The sequence below is a fragment of the Sabethes cyaneus genome, chromosome 1 (assembly GCF_943734655.1).
Source record: "Sabethes cyaneus chromosome 1, idSabCyanKW18_F2, whole genome shotgun sequence".
Classification (NCBI taxonomy): Eukaryota; Metazoa; Arthropoda; class Insecta; order Diptera; family Culicidae; genus Sabethes; species Sabethes cyaneus.
In genome coordinates, this window is record NC_071353.1 from 161,854,400 (window position 1) to 161,871,912 (window position 17,513).

The 17,513-nt window shown below is 39.9% G+C and overlaps 3 protein-coding genes and 1 pseudogene across 3 annotated transcripts; 2 read left to right on the forward strand and 2 right to left on the reverse strand.

The window, feature by feature from the left end:
* Positions 1–6,400: 6,400 nt before the first annotated feature.
* Positions 6,401–6,837, reverse strand: LOC128736064 (histone H2B). Its single transcript, XM_053830550.1, has one exon. It carries the CDS (start codon positions 6,835–6,837, stop codon positions 6,463–6,465), a length of 375 nt encoding a protein of 124 aa, XP_053686525.1. The 3' UTR covers positions 6,401–6,462.
* A 253-nt stretch (positions 6,838–7,090) lies between these two features.
* LOC128736075 (histone H2A-like) lies at positions 7,091–7,497 on the forward strand. The gene has a single exon (XM_053830561.1). The coding sequence runs from the start codon at positions 7,100–7,102 to the stop codon at positions 7,472–7,474; it is 375 nt and encodes a 124-aa protein (XP_053686536.1). The 5' UTR covers positions 7,091–7,099; the 3' UTR covers positions 7,475–7,497.
* Positions 7,498–9,157: 1,660 nt separating this feature from the next.
* Positions 9,158–9,630, forward strand: LOC128736054 (histone H4-like; annotated as a pseudogene).
* Positions 9,631–12,065: 2,435 nt separating this feature from the next.
* LOC128736037 (histone H1-like) lies at positions 12,066–12,751 on the reverse strand. The gene has a single exon (XM_053830524.1). The coding sequence runs from the start codon at positions 12,749–12,751 to the stop codon at positions 12,098–12,100; it is 654 nt and encodes a 217-aa protein (XP_053686499.1). The 3' UTR covers positions 12,066–12,097.
* Positions 12,752–17,513: the final 4,762 nt, after the last annotated feature.

A 17,513-nucleotide genomic window follows, 5' to 3' on the forward strand; every position in this document is an offset into this window, starting at 1 on the left:
GCGTGATAGATTGGAAGGCGATCAACGAGAGAATGTGTGTATTGAGGATAAAGGGCCGTTTCTTCAATTATAGCATCATTAACGTGCACTGCCCGCACGAAGGTAGACCCGACGATGAGAAAGAAGCGTTCTACGCGAGGCTGGAGGCTACGTACGACAGCTGCTCGTCACGGGACATCAAGATCGTCATCGGGGATATGAACGCCCAGGTCGGTAGGGAAGAAATGTATAGACCGGTGGTAGGACCCCATAGCCTGCACACCGACACAAACGATAACGGCCAACGATGTATAAACTTCGCAGCTTCCCGAGGCCTGGTGATCCGAAGTACCTTTTTCCCGCGCAAGGATATCCACAAAGCCACCTGGAGATCACCTGACCAACGTACAATGAACCAAATTGACCACGTTCTCATAGAGGGCCGGTTCTTCTCTAACATCACGAACGTACGCTCCCGTCGGGGTGCGGATATTGATTCTGACCATTACCTAGTAGCAGTACATGTGCGCTCAAAGCTGTCCACTGTATACCGGACACGTCAAAGCCGCCCTCCTCGGCTGAACATCAGGCAGCTAGATAACCCACAAGCTGCCGAGAACTACGCGCGAGTACTGAATGAGGCACTGCCTTCTTCCGAGGAGTTAGGTGCTTCAAACCTCGAAGACGGTTGGGGCAGAATACGCTCGGCCATCGGAGAGGCCGCTACCGCGGCACTAGGTATTGAGCCTCGGAGTACACAAAATGATTGGTTTGATGGGGAATGCCAACAAGCGGTGGAGGAGAAAAAAAACGCTTGGAAAAATTATCTAAGTATTGCCACTAGAGAGAACCTGGCCAAGTACCGACGAGCTAGGAACCAGTTGACCACGATCCTGAGGAGAAAAAAGCGCCAAAAGGAGGACAGAGATCGTGAAGAATTAGAACAACTATTCCGAGCTAATGACACGCGCAAGTTTTATGAGAAGGTGAACCAAACTCGGAAGGGCTACACACCGAAACCTGACATGTGTAGGGACGAGGGAGGGAATCTAATTACAAACGAGCGCGAGGTGGTCGACAGGTGGAAGCAGTTCTTCGATGAACACCTCAATGGCGAAGTCGCAGAAGGAGGCGGAACGGAAATTAACCTAGGAGCGCCCATGGAAGATAGTGATGTCCTAGCACCTGATCTCCAAGAAGTCAAACGAGAAATCAAGTTGCTGAAGACCAATAAAGCCGCTGGGAAGGACCGCCTACCGGCAGAGCTTTATAAACATGGCGGGGAAACGCTAGCAAAGGCTCTACACTGGGTTATTTCGAGGATTTGGGAGGAGGAAAAGCTACCGGAGGAATGGATGGAAGGAGTGGTTTGTCCCATCTACAAAAAGGGTGATCGGCTAGACTGCTGCAACTATCGTGGTATTACGTTGGTAAACGCCGCCTACAAGGTACTCTCCCAGATCCTGTTACGCCGGCTGTCACCGATAGCACAAGGTTTCGTAGGGAATTATCAGGCGGGTTTCATGGGGGCTCGCGCAACTACGGACCAAATGTTTACTATCCGACAGATCTTGCAGAAATGTCGGGAGTACAACGTGCCCACGCATCACATCTTTATCGATTTCAAAGCAGCATACGATACAGTCGATCGAGACAAGCTATGGCAGATAATGCACGAATACGGTTTTCCGGACAAACTGACGCGACTGATCAGAGCTACATTGGATCGAGTGATGTGTTTCGTACGCATCTCTGGGACACTCTCGAGTCCCTTCGAGACGCGACGAGGGTTGAGACAAGGTGACGGTCTATCCTGCATGCTGTTCAACATCGCTCTTGAGGGGGTGATCCGACGAGCGGGCATTGAAACGAGAGGCACGATTTTTACCAAGAGTAGCCAACTTCTAGGCTTTGCAGATGACTTCGATATCATAGCCAGGAACTTTGCGACGGCGGAGGCAATCTACGCCAGACTGAAAGCGGAGTCTAGGAGAATTGGGCTAAAAATAAATGCGTCGAAGACCAAATACATGAAAGGAAGAGGCTCAAAGGAAACAAATGCGCGCCTCCCACGGACGGTAACCGTTGACGGCGACGAACTAGAAGTGGTAGAAGAGTTCGTGTATTTGGGATCGCTGGTGACCGCGGACAACAACACTAGTAAGGAGATCCAGCGGCGCATCCAAGCGGGAAATCGGGCCTACTTTGCCCTTCGTAAAACGCTACGATCAGGAAGCATACGCCGCCGCACGAAGCTAACAATGTACAAAACCATTATTAGACCGGTAGTTCTTTATGGACTTGAAGCCGTGACGCTGCTTACGGAGGACATACGCGCCCTTGCCGTGTTTGAGCGGAAAGTGCTGCGGACGATATTTGGCGGAGTACAAACTGAAAGCGGAGAGTGGCGGAGGCGTATGAATCACGAGCTACAGGCACTGCTTGGGGAGACTCCCATCGTACATCTAGCGAAAGTTAGCAGGCTACGGTGGGCCGGACACGTCGTAAGGATGCCGGACGACAGTGCGACGAAAACGGTCCTCTTCAACAACCCCACCGGCACCAGGAACAGGGGGGCCCAACGTGCACGATGGCTCGACCAGGTCGAAAGCGATTTGCGACTTCTGAGACGACTAGGAAATTGGCGACGAGTGGCCCAAGACCGAGTTGAATGGAGACGAGTGCTTGAAACAGCACGAGCCACCCCGGCTCTATGCTGCTGAAGAAGAAGAAGAAGGTGAATTAGGACCCCTCCCAACTTTAAGAGGGGGTGCTTCTACACAAATGAAATACAAATTTCCTCATAATTCGAGAACTAATCAAGCAAATGGAACCATATTTGGCATGTGGGTGTTTTTGGAGGCAACCATTTTTTCTATGATGAATTAGGACCCCTTACCTTTTTAAGAGGGGGGGCTCTCATACAAACGAAATACAAATTTCCTCATAACTCTAGAACTTATCAAGCAAATGGAACCAAATTGGGCATGTGGGAGATTTTGGAGTTTTGAATTTATTTTACGATAGTTAGAGACCTCTCACCCCTGTGGTAGGGGGATATGGACTCTCATACAAATAAAACAGAAATTTTTGCGAAACTCAAAAACTAATCGAACTCGAGAAATTCGACTCTTCCATAAAACATTAGTCAATACAAGACCACAAAAACTATCTATAGTAACACTAGATCATTCAGGACGAGACGGTCGCGAGTGTTGCCGGTGACCCGCCGTCGGAAGCGCCGCCCACTGGGGGGCTTGCAAAACTCGAGATTGTGACAAAGATCATCCGAGATTCATGATTTATGTACAACACAGGTTAATTTGTGGCAATACGAAGTTTGTCGGGTCAGCTAGTATCGTATAAACGATACCGTCGTCATCCGGGGATACTTGCAACACCGGGGTTACTTGCAACACTTCGGCGCATCGCGCTTTTGACAGCTGTAACGCATTTGTTTGTTAACATAACCATTTGTACCCAATGCCATTTTAAAGAAGGGACGTTTGCCTATTGTTTCGTCAAGTTTAATCCATTACATCATTGTTTTGCTAGTTTTTATACGATTGGAAAGAAATTTCACTTTCAGAGTAGGAAAAATGGATGTGTAAAGTTGCGTCAGTTCATTGACATGGAATTATTTTTTATTGTTTGGTTCCTCTACACAATAAGTGCATCATATAAGCTAACAAATAGCAACCTTGAGCTTTGTTTATATTTTGAACTTAGACAAGGAACGATGAATTCATGTTGTTACTTCCAATATGGCGCGGCTTGTAGCACTTGTAAAAAGAGAAATTATTGTAATAGACAGTATGTACAAAGTAAGTTTGCATCTGTACGATGTTAATTTGTCTACCACCATCTCCAGAAAAATTAAAATTGTGAAAAATTCCACGTGCCTTGAAACGGCAATTTGGAGTTCACCGACATGCTGCATTTTCACCGAATAACTTTAAAAAGGCGATAGACAAAATTGGGAAACAAAAAACGCCTCCAGTATCTCTTGTTTTACTACAAATACATTCAAAATATCTAAAAATAGCCATTCGCGGTTTGAAATCAGATATGAAATTATAAGAAACGCAAAATCAGAAAAGTGTTGCAAGTAACCCCGTTTACTGGGTAACTTGCAACACTACTATTTTCAATTCATTCTACAGATTCATTTAGTTTATATTTTTTATCAAAATCATAAATCAAAAGTACTGACCACTATACAAGTTTTGGCTACTTACATTTGGACCTAAACGATATACTTCGAAAATTATACTAAGTCAAAGTTCAAAAGTATTGCAAGTATCCCCGGATGACGGTACGATCAAGCTAATGACTATTTTTTCATTAAAGTTCATTCAAAAGAAGGTCAAGTTTTGATTTTCATGCAAAAATAATTAACTGAAAGAGCGCGAACTAAGAAAAAGTCCGATTTCTCTTTTTCGTTTTTCATATCTAGTTATTTTTAGTCTAGTACTCAGTTATTTTTTCAAATTCAGATATTAACCTTTTTGGATAAGGATTTTGAAAAATAAGCAACGGATATTTAAAAATATAGTTTAGTTAATTATAAATGTTCCTGAGAAAATAAAAAATAATTATTGCGGCAGTAGAAAGGCTAGGTCACACCGCTAGGTGGATTGATTCGGGTTTTTTTCATGTGTGGACTCATTACTGCGACCAGTACAGTTGATCTATTGTAAATAACCACAAACATGAAAACGTTAATGATAAACGTTAAGAGTTGGGTTTTTCCCACTTTTTTCCCGGTGATTTGAAATTCCCGGCTTTTTCCCGCTTGGGTGGCCACCCTGTGTTGAGCTGGTTGTTTCGGCTCGTGTAGACTAAGTCAATTCCAAATTTCCTCATTTTTCGACGGAGAGGGCGTGTAATGTTTCCGTCGTATTCTACTGCCACTCGTTTGAGTTTTGGTGTTATTGGTGTAACTGTTGTGAGTGATTTTTTGTATGCGTCTCTTCTTTTTTTTTTGGAAATAATGTTTTGGATTGTCATTTCTTTATATGCGTTCAGTTTTGCAATTTCAAGAATGTGTGTTCATTCTTTTCGTTTCTCTAGCTCACTTAACGGTAATGTTTCCATCCTATGTGATCATGTGAAGCTGCCATTTTGTGTTGGTGGGTGTGGTTAGATGAACTGGGTATAACTCGTTTGGTGTTCGTTAGTTTCCTGTAAATTTCAATTTCGGTTTCTCTGCTTTCTATTTGTCTGATTACTACGATATACAAGAAAGGAAGTTTTCCGTCTTTCTCCATTTCGTAAGTGAAGTGTATGTTTCTGTGTGTACCATTCATGGCTACTAGAATGGTTTCCAGTTCTCCTTTTTTGATGATGCTGAAAACGTCGTCGACGTATCGCCACCATCTTGTTGGTAGTACCAGGTTTTGTTCCAGCTTGCTTTCAGGTTAGTCAAGAGTATTTCGCACAGAAACGGTGATAATGGATTGCCCATCGGCGCACCAAAACTACGATGTCTTTATAAAAGTTGTAGAACATACTAAAATAAGCACCTTTGTCGATTATATTAACTATCTATCTCTTATGGCTGTCGAAATATAATGATTTGTTTGTAAGAAGCACTTAAAAAGCACTTATTAAAATAACTGTATTTTTTTAGAATACAAGCAGATACAGACAACTGCTTTTACAAGTTTTTTGTTGTACTTTTATGTGTGAGTTGTTTGGTCTACCACCAATTACCGCTTTCTGTTTCGTGTTAGAGCGTTAATTCTACACGTACACTCATTTGTCGAGTGCAATTGATTTTATAAAAGAATTTGACGTATATCAACAAACTATTTTTTTGCCCCTCGATTTTTCAAGCCAATTTCTAATTTCCAAGGGAGGGGGGGGGGGTAGGGGTGGAAAAATTGTTAAAAATAACTTGCAATGGCCTTATCGGCAGCATTTTGACTCAAATGAAAAAGTGCGCATTTGTTCTTAGCAGTGTTGCTAATTTCCCACCGTTTCGAACGCGATGAATTATAACCGTCGTGGACGAAAGTGTCGCGAGGGCAAATGCCGTTTATTTTGTCAAGTAAATTAATAGCTTACGCGCTACACTCTAAAATTGTCCTACCTGTAAATAGGTCGGCTTTAGTTAAAGCTAGGTTGAAACTACTCAAAATGCCCTTAAAGTGTACAAACTCAGGTTTTGAGTAATTTTTCAAATAAAAAATTTGTAGTAGGAAGTTAAAAGTGCGTTATTTGTCACAGAGAATAATTCAATTATTGGTACAAAGCAGCCAAAATTAGTTGAAATTTGAAGTAGTTCCAACCTAGCTTTAACTAAATCCGGCCTATTTCCAGGTAGAATCATTTAAGATTTATCAGAACTTTTTAACCCTATCAGTTACGCATTTTTATTTATAATAGTAGCAGAAAGAAAAATCATTTGACTCTTCGATTATAATTTGTTGGCCCTTAGAAGGGCCGTTTGTGCGTAAATTATAGCAGAGTCCGAACCATTTACTTGGAGCTCGTGTACTTGGTGACAGCCTTGGTGCCCTCAGAGACGGCGTGCTTGGCCAATTCTCCTGGCAACAACAGACGAACGGAGGTCTGAACCTCGCGAGAAGTGATCGTGGAACGCTTGTTGTAGTGAGCCAGACGAGAAGCTTCAGCAGCAATGCGTTCGAAGATGTCATTGACGAAGCTGTTCATGATGCTCATGGCCTTCGAGGAGATACCGGTATCCGGGTGGACCTGCTTCAGGACCTTGTAGATGTAGATGGCGTAGCTCTCCTTGCGGCGTGGCTTCTTCTTTTTCTTGTCTCCCTTCGCGATATTCTTCTGGGCCTTGCCAGACTTCTTAGCGGCCTTTCCACTGGTTTTCGGTGCCATTTCGACAATGTTTTGCTTAGCTTTCCTAACAAAAACTGATAGCGATTGCCATCGGTAGTGCCCCTTATATACAGAAAAGGAACCGCTTCCGAAGCACGTCCCTTTTTTCAACTTCTGCCATTCCGTTACCTACGAGGTTCAACCCCCTGGTCGATAATCGCCATCTGCCTGAGTATATAATAAGGAGTGTTTCCAGCATCAGGCATCAGTTTAACGCTATTTCGTTTGAACGTAACACCGTTAACTACAATTTTCTAATAACATGTCTGGACGCGGCAAAGGAGGAAAAGTTAAGGGAAAAGCAAAGTCCCGTTCGACTCGTGCTGGTCTCCAATTCCCGGTAGGCCGTATTCACCGTCTGCTCAGGAAGGGAAACTATGCCGAGCGCGTTGGTGCCGGAGCTCCCGTCTATCTGGCTGCCGTGATGGAATACTTGGCAGCTGAAGTGTTGGAATTGGCAGGAAATGCCGCCCGTGACAATAAGAAGACCAGAATCATCCCCCGTCATCTGCAATTGGCCATCCGCAATGACGAAGAGTTGAACAAACTCTTGTCTGGTGTCACCATTGCTCAGGGAGGTGTCCTGCCAAACATCCAAGCCGTCCTTCTGCCCAAGAAGACCGAGAAAAAGGCCTAAATAATTTCCGCGCAATGAACACAAAAAAACCGTCCTTATAAGGACGAACAAATTCTTACATGAGGAGTTAGAAATTGTTTTCTTTACACTGAGTAACAATATATTAACTACTTAATCTAATATTTAATTGTTTGAATGTTAAAATTCACTTCGCAAAATTGTTTTGTACAAATTAGGTTTCCACATCATGCAGAATATTCCAAAAAAATGGTACTAGATTGTACTCCAATTACTACTTCATAAACGTTAGTTTGAGGTTTAGTTGCTCTCAAGGACTAATAAGCATATTTCAGCAGCTTTCGGGCCAAAATTGAGATCAGTTCAATATTTTAAATTTCATATTTTCCATTTGACGTGAACAATTAATTTTACATAGCCGACAAGTTTTATATTAAAAGCAATGTGCATTTATCGTGACGAAATCGTTTACGTGACGAATCGTTTACGAAAAACCTCTTGCGATTTTTATATTTTTATAATTAATAACTTTAACCATTTAACTTTACGAAAATGAAAAGAAAGATTGTGAATATCAATCACAACACGCGAATGCATGGAAATAAGTTTCTAATGGTGTAGAATTGAATTGTATTTTATAAATTTGAGAAATATATTTTTCAAACTTTGTAGTAAAGGTCGAATAAAGCGAATTTATGATTGCCCGATATCGCCGAAATCAATGAAAGGTGAATTTGTATAACGAACATTTCAAATTCCGCTCAGGTTTACTAAGGTTGTAGGCCAATACTTGATATAAAAATATAAATGGAAAGACAAAAATTATCGTCAACTCCAGATGAATTAAAACTCACTTCACTACACTGAATGAAGCGCTAATTCAGAAATGTATCGAACCCACTTTCAGTTGATTATAATGCCACATTATTTCATCGTTGAGTAAATTTTAAATTTAAAGTTGTGATAGGTGTTGATAAACAAACTATGCCATGTTTTGTAAAAAAGAAAACTAATTTAACTCTTCATGAAACACATGTGTGGCCCTGATAAGGGCCGTTTGTTGCAATATGAGATCAAACGAAAGCCGATTGCCTTAAGCACGTTCGCCACGGATACGGCGAGCCAGTTGGATGTCCTTTGGCATGATGGTGACGCGCTTGGCATGAATGGCACACAGATTGGTGTCTTCGAACAGACCGACTAGATAGGCTTCACTGGCTTCCTGCAAGGCCATGACAGCCGAGCTCTGGAAACGAAGATCGGTCTTGAAGTCCTGGGCAATTTCACGAACCAAACGTTGGAACGGAAGCTTGCGGATCAGAAGCTCGGTGGACTTCTGGTAACGACGGATTTCACGGAGAGCCACTGTTCCTGGGCGATAACGGTGAGGCTTCTTCACTCCTCCAGTGGCCGGGGCGCTTTTGCGAGCCGCCTTTGTGGCCAACTGCTTGCGAGGAGCCTTTCCTCCGGTGGATTTACGAGCAGTCTGCTTGGTACGAGCCATGCTGATTTCGGTTTCAGAACGAAGTGAGCGATTTCAAAATCAAACGGATAATGGTCGGTAAACACATTTTGACCTCTTTTATACTGCGCACTCGTCCACTGTTCAACCAATCAGAACGAAGGAAGTGGGAAATTTTTTACCCTCGTAGGTATAAAAGAAGCCCTCTTGTTCGAATCCAGCATTAATTTCGTTCGGTAGTTTGAATCGAATATCTAAGAAAAATGACTGGTCGCGGTAAAGGAGGAAAAGGACTCGGAAAAGGAGGCGCCAAGCGTCATCGCAAGGTTCTCCGTGATAACATCCAGGGTATTACCAAGCCCGCTATCCGTCGTCTGGCTCGCCGTGGTGGTGTCAAGCGTATTTCCGGTCTGATCTATGAGGAAACCCGAGGCGTGCTGAAGGTATTCCTGGAAAACGTCATCCGTGACGCTGTAACCTACACCGAACATGCCAAGCGAAAGACCGTCACCGCCATGGATGTTGTCTATGCTCTCAAGCGTCAGGGACGCACATTGTACGGATTCGGAGGCTAAACGATTATTTGACCCATTTGCAACAAACGGCCCTTATAGGGGCCACAATATTATTAATGAAGAATTAATAGAAACTTCTCTACTCCTGGTTAAGGACATATTCTTTGCATTTACATATTAACATTAAAACAATAGTGATAAAGCAAAAATAAATAAAAGAAATAAACAGTGACTCCAATGTTAATAGCAAAATTGACTGCACTTTGCCGTAACCCTTTTGCAATCAGTCTTGATAAATACCTTCAACAATAGTGTATAGGTGTGTGGAATAATGCTGCGGAGAATATCTGTTGAATCAATGGCCACATCGCGACAAAAATAAATATTGATCAGATACGGCGTATGGTCAAGGTGGCTTTAAAAAAAACTGCTGCAGTTTTGTGGTGCAAAACTTATGTAAATTATTTCCGATGAGTACCAGAAAAACAAAATGGCCGCTCTTTTTAACACATTAGTGTACAAAGCAATCAAAAGACTCATTATCAATACTAATCCAAATATTGTGAACTAAGACTGTTATGTGTAACATTCACGCCGGTTTAAATGACAAAACGTGAATTTTAGCTCTATTAATTGTTAGTCTTGTATGAAGGAAGATTGTTTTCAAGACTTAACCGTGTGTTGAACGTAGGACGACGTAGAGTTGATGCAATAAAATGTTGGTACAGATCACAAAAAACCTGTGGTACTGTTCACCCGTTGTGATTCCTCAATATCTTCAAGCCAATTAGCAGATATTTGATAATTCCCTAGCTAATAATAATAAGTATTAGCGCCTTACAAAAAACGTATCTCATTGGGTTTTGGACTCCCAAGAAACTGCATCACATTTTGCCTTATTTGCGGGAAAGGGTTTCTGGTCGTTGATTAATAAGGAATAATCCTGGCTAAAAAACTATTTTGCTAAACGAAGAAACGAAATAATTTGAAGTCCCGTATTGCGCTTGAAAAGGCTAACTGATTATTCATAGACCTTACCCAATTCATTAGATGACTGCAAACTAATAGAGATCTAAAGCCCGCGAGAGGTAATCGGGAAGCACTTCTGGACTGGTAGTGAGTCATACCAGAAAACCTAGCGGCAGTGCATTTGAAGATATCATTGATTAAACAAGTTCATGCTGCTGATTGTCTATTGAAAAACGCTGCTCTAGCTCTCCTTATGGCGTGATTTATTCATTTGCCTTGCCCTTCTTGGTCAATTTGTCACTAATTGTTGTGTCATTATAATGATGGTGCAATTTACGTACAACATGCTGCATAGAAACAGATGCACTGTGGGGCGACTCCATACAAATGCTGGTCAAGCAAAAAAAAAATCTCTTTAAATCAAGGATAATATGTGGTTCTTAAGTAATTTTGGGATGCTGAGCCAGAGTAGTTTCAGGTTTATTTTGTATTAGAACGTATATTCTTTGCGCTGGGGAGAATTTTCAACCATTTTTCAAGTATTTTTTTAAGTGTAATGACGTATAAGAAGTGAGGGACCTTTGGGAAACTATTGCAGATGACTTTTTATAGGATAAAGCATTTTACAAAATAATACAAAGCAATTATGAGCTTTAATATACAACACAAAATCACTTATAGGTTAATAATATTAATCAAACTAATAATGAAATGATGTGCTGAAAAAAACTGTAGTGAATTCACAAAAATTGATCAACTTTACGTGGAAATTCTAGGGAGTCACTTGCAAAATTCAATCTTTTGATGAAAACTACACACATCTTTTGTGGTTCGAATGGTATGCGAACCATAAAAATATTGTAGGAGATATAGTAGGTATAGCGTAGAGGATTAGTATATATAAGAATGACATTAACTGTCAAATAGATCATTAATATTCGAACAGTTCACGAATAAACGTTGTCTTGAATAAATGGCTACAATATATGCAGAATTGGCTGAGCTATAAAAGCGTTCAAAATCTATCACTTTGTCGTGTCACGATTACCTTTGCTTTCATAGCATGCCACCCTATTAAAGTAAGTCGTAGTGCAGCTAAATATACAGCTACATATCAAAGCTAAAAGTTGGCATTTAAAAGCAGCAAAATCAACATTGCATAATTTGATTTAATTTTACCACTTCTACATGGAAACGCATGTTCTCGTCAGCTACAAATCATATTGGTATATCTTTCTAGTCTGTTTTACTTTAGATTAGATTAAATTAGATTCTCTCTTTCAGAGACTGAAAGTCTGGGTGCTAATTCCGTTATCGAAATTTGACCTTCCGTTTTTATACGACAGACTTCGCAACCAGCTGTTAGAATACAGGACAGTGCGGGGTCAATGCTATGATCCTATTGACTCTAAGAGCCTCTCCTAGCCGAGATTCGAACATACGACGACTGGCTTATTAGACCAGCGTCTTACCTCGAGGCAACTGGGAGGCTGACTTCAGAGATTGAAAGCCAAGGCTAGTTCGCCTCTTTCATAGAAATAGTTCTAGCCATTGAAAGTACTTTTTATATAAATAAAATAAAGATCCGAAAATAATGCGAGTTAAATGCAAACGGAAGCAAGAAAAATATAAATTCTCTCTTCATAAACGTTTGTGGTAGTCCTAATAAGGACTGTTTGTTCTAGTACTATGCTTTGATGGTAATGCTTCAAGTATAATTTACTTCTTGGCAGCAGCTTTTTTCGGAGCTGCTTTCTTAGCCGGAGCTGCTTTCTTTGGCTTCGGGGTCTTCGGTTTCTTGGCGGCGGTCTTCGATGGTTTGGTGGCTTTCTGCTTGGGGGCAGCGGCCTTCTTCACTCCAGCAGCCTTCTTGGCAGCTTTGGCAGGAGCCGCCTTAGCCTTCTTTTCGCCAGTTTTCTTGGCAGCGGCGGCCTTTGGTTTCTTGGCAACCTTTTTCTCGCCAGCTGGCTTCTTAGCCTTGGTCTCCTTCTTTGGTTTCTTTGCCGCCTTCTTCTCGCCAGCTGGTTTCTTAGCGTCGGCCTTAACCTTGAACGAGCCCGAAGCACCAGTTCCCTTGGTTTGGACCAGCTTTCCCTTTTCGACGCCCGATTTCAGGGCCTTCTTGAGGAACGGAGCCAACTTTGCAACGTCGCACTTGTAGTTGGCGGCAATGTACTTCTTGATGGCCTGCAGCGACGATCCGTTACGTTCCTTCAGGGTCTTGATAGCGGCCAAAACCATGTCGTTCACTGGAGGGTGAGTCGATGGCTTTTTCGGTTTCTTGGCGTCTCCCTTGGAGGCTTTGGCCTTCTTTGGTGCCTTAGCCGGAGAGGCCGCAGCCGGAGCAGCAACAGGAGCTACAGTATCAGCCATTATACTTCACTTAATGGTTTTCGAAACGGTAAAATAACGATGTAGAATAGATGAGAGCGTAGTTTCACATTTGGTACGGGATTGCATCGTCCGTGCTTGGGAAAGCATGGATGAAGACAGTAAAACAACGTTCAGTGTGCAGAACATACTTTTCTGACATAACTTTTTGAAATCCTTTTATTATTAAGAATTTTGTTTAAAATTGATTAAGTTTTAATGTTTTAAGCATGCAGTATAAATGATCTATCGAAAACTGATTAAAACCCCAAACATTTCGTAGAAGTTGTCAGGTAAATTTACTCTGTAGTTGGTTACATCGATGTTACGACTGCAATCTTCTGTGAAAATATCCAATTTTTTTAAATTTTGACGTTAAATGTGCAAAATATAAGTTTGCCAAATCAAAGTCAAATATATTTTCCTTTCTTTTTTCTAAAAATATGACGCCTGCATTATTACGCTACAGCTATAAATATGAACAAATTGAACTCATATCTGATGCACAACGGCGCCTCTGAGCACCTTCACGAGTTAATGTGGGCAAATGAATTTTATTACTAAAATTATATGGAACAATTGAAAAGTTAAGTGAAGTTTGTAAAACCATATTCACAATGTTCTGCTTACAAATTATGTTTAACATGAGATTTACATAATAGCTTTCAATTAAAATACCACTGCGTACTCACTAGAAGCAACATCATATCACAGTAAAGGATTGAGATGTACAGTTGTCTTCTTAAAAACTGCATTTGTAAAATGTTTATTTTGGAATTATTTTAAATTATGTTTACTAATGCCAGCTAGAGTATGCTAATAAAAAAATCACATCTGCTTGCATCTCACAACAATTGTCTTTTGTGTATACAAGATGACATTGGTTTAAAAGGCTACTGTACAGTCATCAGTCTGCGTTCGATAGAAAAAAGCTAGTTTGCCTATCGAAATTGGAAAACAGTAGTGCTTACATGAATCGAAAGTAAAAACCTAACAAATTTTTGCACAAAATCCGCAAAATTTGTAACAAACTGCAACGAGCACCAGAAGGCGCGAATGAATATTGAATGAATATTTTTTGAGATTTTGCTACCATATAACAGTAGTCCTCTTGCTCTCTCTGTTTCTTTAATTCTTCTTTTTTTTCTTTTTCGTTTTGGTTTTCTCTTTTACTTTATGTATCTTTTTCTTTCTTTTATTTTATTTCTCTTTTCCATTTTTATTTCTCATTTCTACCATTATTTCTTTCTTTATCTATTTTTTCGTTAACTTTTTTTTTCTCTCTTTTTTTTACCTTTTTTATTTTGTTTTTTTTTTCATTCGTTCTCCTTTTCTTCTTCAACTTTTCTTTTCCTTTAGATGTGTTTTGTCTTTTTCTTACTTTATTATTTTTCTTTAATCTTCGTTTTTTATTCCTCTTTTCTTTTTTTATTGCTTTCTATTACTTTTTGGTCTCACTTTCTTTCATTTTATCGTTCTTTTTCATCTGACTTTCTATTTATTTTTAATTTTCTCGCTCACTTAAGAGGTCGAATCAGGGTCACAGTTTTGCTGTCATTAAAAATTAATTTTTAAATCACAACTTTTACAACTTTTATCAAGAAAAAGAAAAGAAAAAGTTTACGTTAAAGCTTCTTTTTATACACTCAAGTCGCTTTTTACGCGAAGGATAGGGGAGTGTCGTCGTGGTTGGGCCACGTTTTGGAATTCGCCCATAACTTTCGTTTCAAAAGGAATTTTGGAAATCTAAATACATCGTGGCAAATGTCTAAGGATAAGGTAAATTTTCGTTTTGAACTGATTGCTTGAAAAATAAAAATGTTATTTACGTGAAGACAAATAATGTTGTCACAGTCGGACCATGATGTACAGGTTGGGCCTCCGCAGAAAATCTAAGACATATGCATTGAAATTCTATAGAGACATGAAAAGAATGAATTCCGTGAACAACGGCTCATATAGGTAAAAATGCCCTATTTTTACTTGCATTTTTGCGAAATTTTGGCGATCTTGTAAAATCAATATTGCTACAATCGCCTTTTCCGAAGTGTACAACTCCAATGAAAAAATAACAAAAATATAGGTTTTTATCGTATTAATTTTGCTTTATTTCATCACATTTTACGTTACTGACATTCTCTAGCGATTATTGCGCTTCTGCGCTTAAAATTATAGTGACCCAACCATGACTACTTGGCCCAACCTTTACAAATAGCACTTTTCTAGTATTTCTGGAGGGGATTTTTCTATAGTCTTCGTGTGCAGCACAACACACTTCATACATTTTCAAAATTTATCTCGGTAATTGCATTTCATGAATCATTTCTTAAAGAAAAGTTCATTGCCCCTAGAAAATTTTTTTTGTTAGATTTAGTCACTGAATTCAGTACGGGTGTTTTGAATACACGACTGAAACTCACAATATTGTGAAAAGTTAGCTATCACAGTAAGAAATTTTACAATGGTTGTATCATAGATATCATGAGTATACTGAAACTGTAAAATCGTTGTGGCCCGTGGTGGCATAACAGTGGCCCGACGATAACGACAATACGTAGGGTTTTCTCTTTTCCATCTTGATTTATCTTTTCAACCCGTATTTAATTTTTTATCTCTTTGTTTTCTCGCTAGCTTTTTTTTCCATTCTTTCTCCTTTTTTTCTTCAACTATTTCTTCCTTATGTTATCTTTTGTTTTTTTTATTCATTCTCCTTTTCTTCTTCAACGTTTATTTTTCTTCCTTTAGATTTCTTTTGTCTTTTTCTTTATTATTTCTTTTTTTCTCCTTCGTTTTTTATTTCTTTTCTTTTATTAATTGCTCTCTATTACTTTTTTCTCACTTTCTGTCATTCATTTTATCGCTCTTTTTCATCTGACTTTCTATTTATTTCTCTTTTTCTCGTTCTCTTAAAAGGCCGAGTCAGGGTCACAGTTTTGCTGTCACTAAAAATCAATTTTTAAATCAACTACAAGCTTTTAGAACTTTTACTAAGCTAAGAAAAAGTTTACGTTAAGGTGAAATTCTCTCGGCTAGGCGGTGCTTGCTAGTTAGAGTCAATAGGATCGTTGCACTGGCCCCGTAATTTTCCTGTACTCTTACAGCCGGCTGCGAAGTCTGTCGATAGAGAAGGGTAATGTCTAAAGACGGTATAAACCCCTGGCTTTGCTAAGGTGAAATTAGTCGTCAGCGATTCTGCCAATTTCAAAAGCAGTTTTTTTGTTTGAAACAAAAACTCTGTTCATGAAAATATATATGAAGTGTTCAGCTTCGCAAGAAGAATGCAGTATTTACCATTTTACGAGCAAAACTCCGCTTTTGGGCCCAAAAACTGCCTCCAAAATTGGGCTTTCCGACGAAAAGTTGATGACTGCTAATTTCCCGTTAATGCTTCTTTTTATACACTCAAGCCGCTTTTTACGCGAAGGATACGATCCGCGTAAATTAAAATCGCGTAAATACCAAAATTCGCGTAAAAAACCACGTAAATTCCAAAATTCGCGTTAAAAAACCGCGTAAATTCCAAACTTCGTGTAAAAAAACTGGATTTCAACGTTTCGTGAAAAAATAGACTAATTGAGCACATCCGCGTAAATGCCGAAATTCGCGTAAAAAAACCGCGAGAATTCCGAAGTTTCTGGAAATTAAAAGATCTATTTTGTGGTGATCTTCTATTTTTGAATAACCAGTCTGTATAAAAAATACGTTGTCTGCAAAACCAGCGAAAACTAATTTTTAGATATTTCAGAAAGATAATTTAATGGACTAAACGATAAATTTATTAACGCCGACTTGGCGAGGGGAGACCTTTTACAAGGAGGATGGCAACAACTGCCTAACGGAAGATGTTATGGCCTAGAAGAACACTATTGAGGAGAATTTGGATCGGATGTACGATTCCGAAGTTACAGTGGGAACAAGTTCCGGAATATATAAGACTTGAACATAGAAGCACCTTGAATCACAACAAACCCATCATGTGACACCTATAAATACACGGATTTGCAAATCTAGACTATTGGTAGTCGTATAAAGTGTTCAAGGCGTCATTAGCCACATTTAAATATGTCCGTGAATGTTCCAGATACCTCTACGGGGATCAGTTTTTGAATTTAACTAAAATAAAACATGTGACATCTCTAAGTCGGTACTCGAAATTGCAAAACTAGTTTGAAATAGTTCATTTGTTGTCACATATAGTGTCCAGGATCACATTGGTCATACTCGGACACGTTCTGGGAGTGTTCCGGACACACAGGAAAGCGACCAGCTTCTGAGTCAAACGAACCCCATCATGCGACCTCACTATATCTTCAAGGCTCGTTAACTGATTTCAACCAAATTCAGTAACAACGTATTGAACATTATCACTTTTTATTTGGTAGTGATCGGTGATCGCTTACAAATCGGTTCAGTAGTTGTCGAATAAATTTATTGACAAAATTAGGTGCCGGTCTTACCCCCATGGGGTGCCGCTTTCACCCGCACTGCTTGATGAACACCATTTTTTGGCTGTGTAAAAAATTAACTGTATTTAAAATAGCCGATCGAAAGCACTGACAGTCTCATAACTTATTGAAAACAGAATAAACATTGATGCTGTGAAGAAAAATTAGCAATATTTGATCTCAAATCTGACAAAATGACCATTTTCCTTAGGGTGCCGGGCTTACTTAGGGTGACTGTCTTCCATTTATGGGCAGTATACTAGGTAGTAAGGATTTCGTGATATAAACGTTACAAATATGAAAAAATCCGATTTTTTCCA

Bases quoted from the DNA above. Each gene is read 5' to 3' on its own strand.
- LOC128736064 (XM_053830550.1), bottom strand. From the start codon at position 6,837: ATGGCACCGAAAACCAGTGGAAAGGCCGCTAAGAAGTCTGGCAAGGCC.
- LOC128736037 (XM_053830524.1), bottom strand. From the start codon at position 12,751: ATGGCTGATACTGTAGCTCCTGTTGCTGCTCCGGCTGCGGCCTCTCCG.
- LOC128736075 (XM_053830561.1), top strand. From the start codon at position 7,100: ATGTCTGGACGCGGCAAAGGAGGAAAAGTTAAGGGAAAAGCAAAGTCC.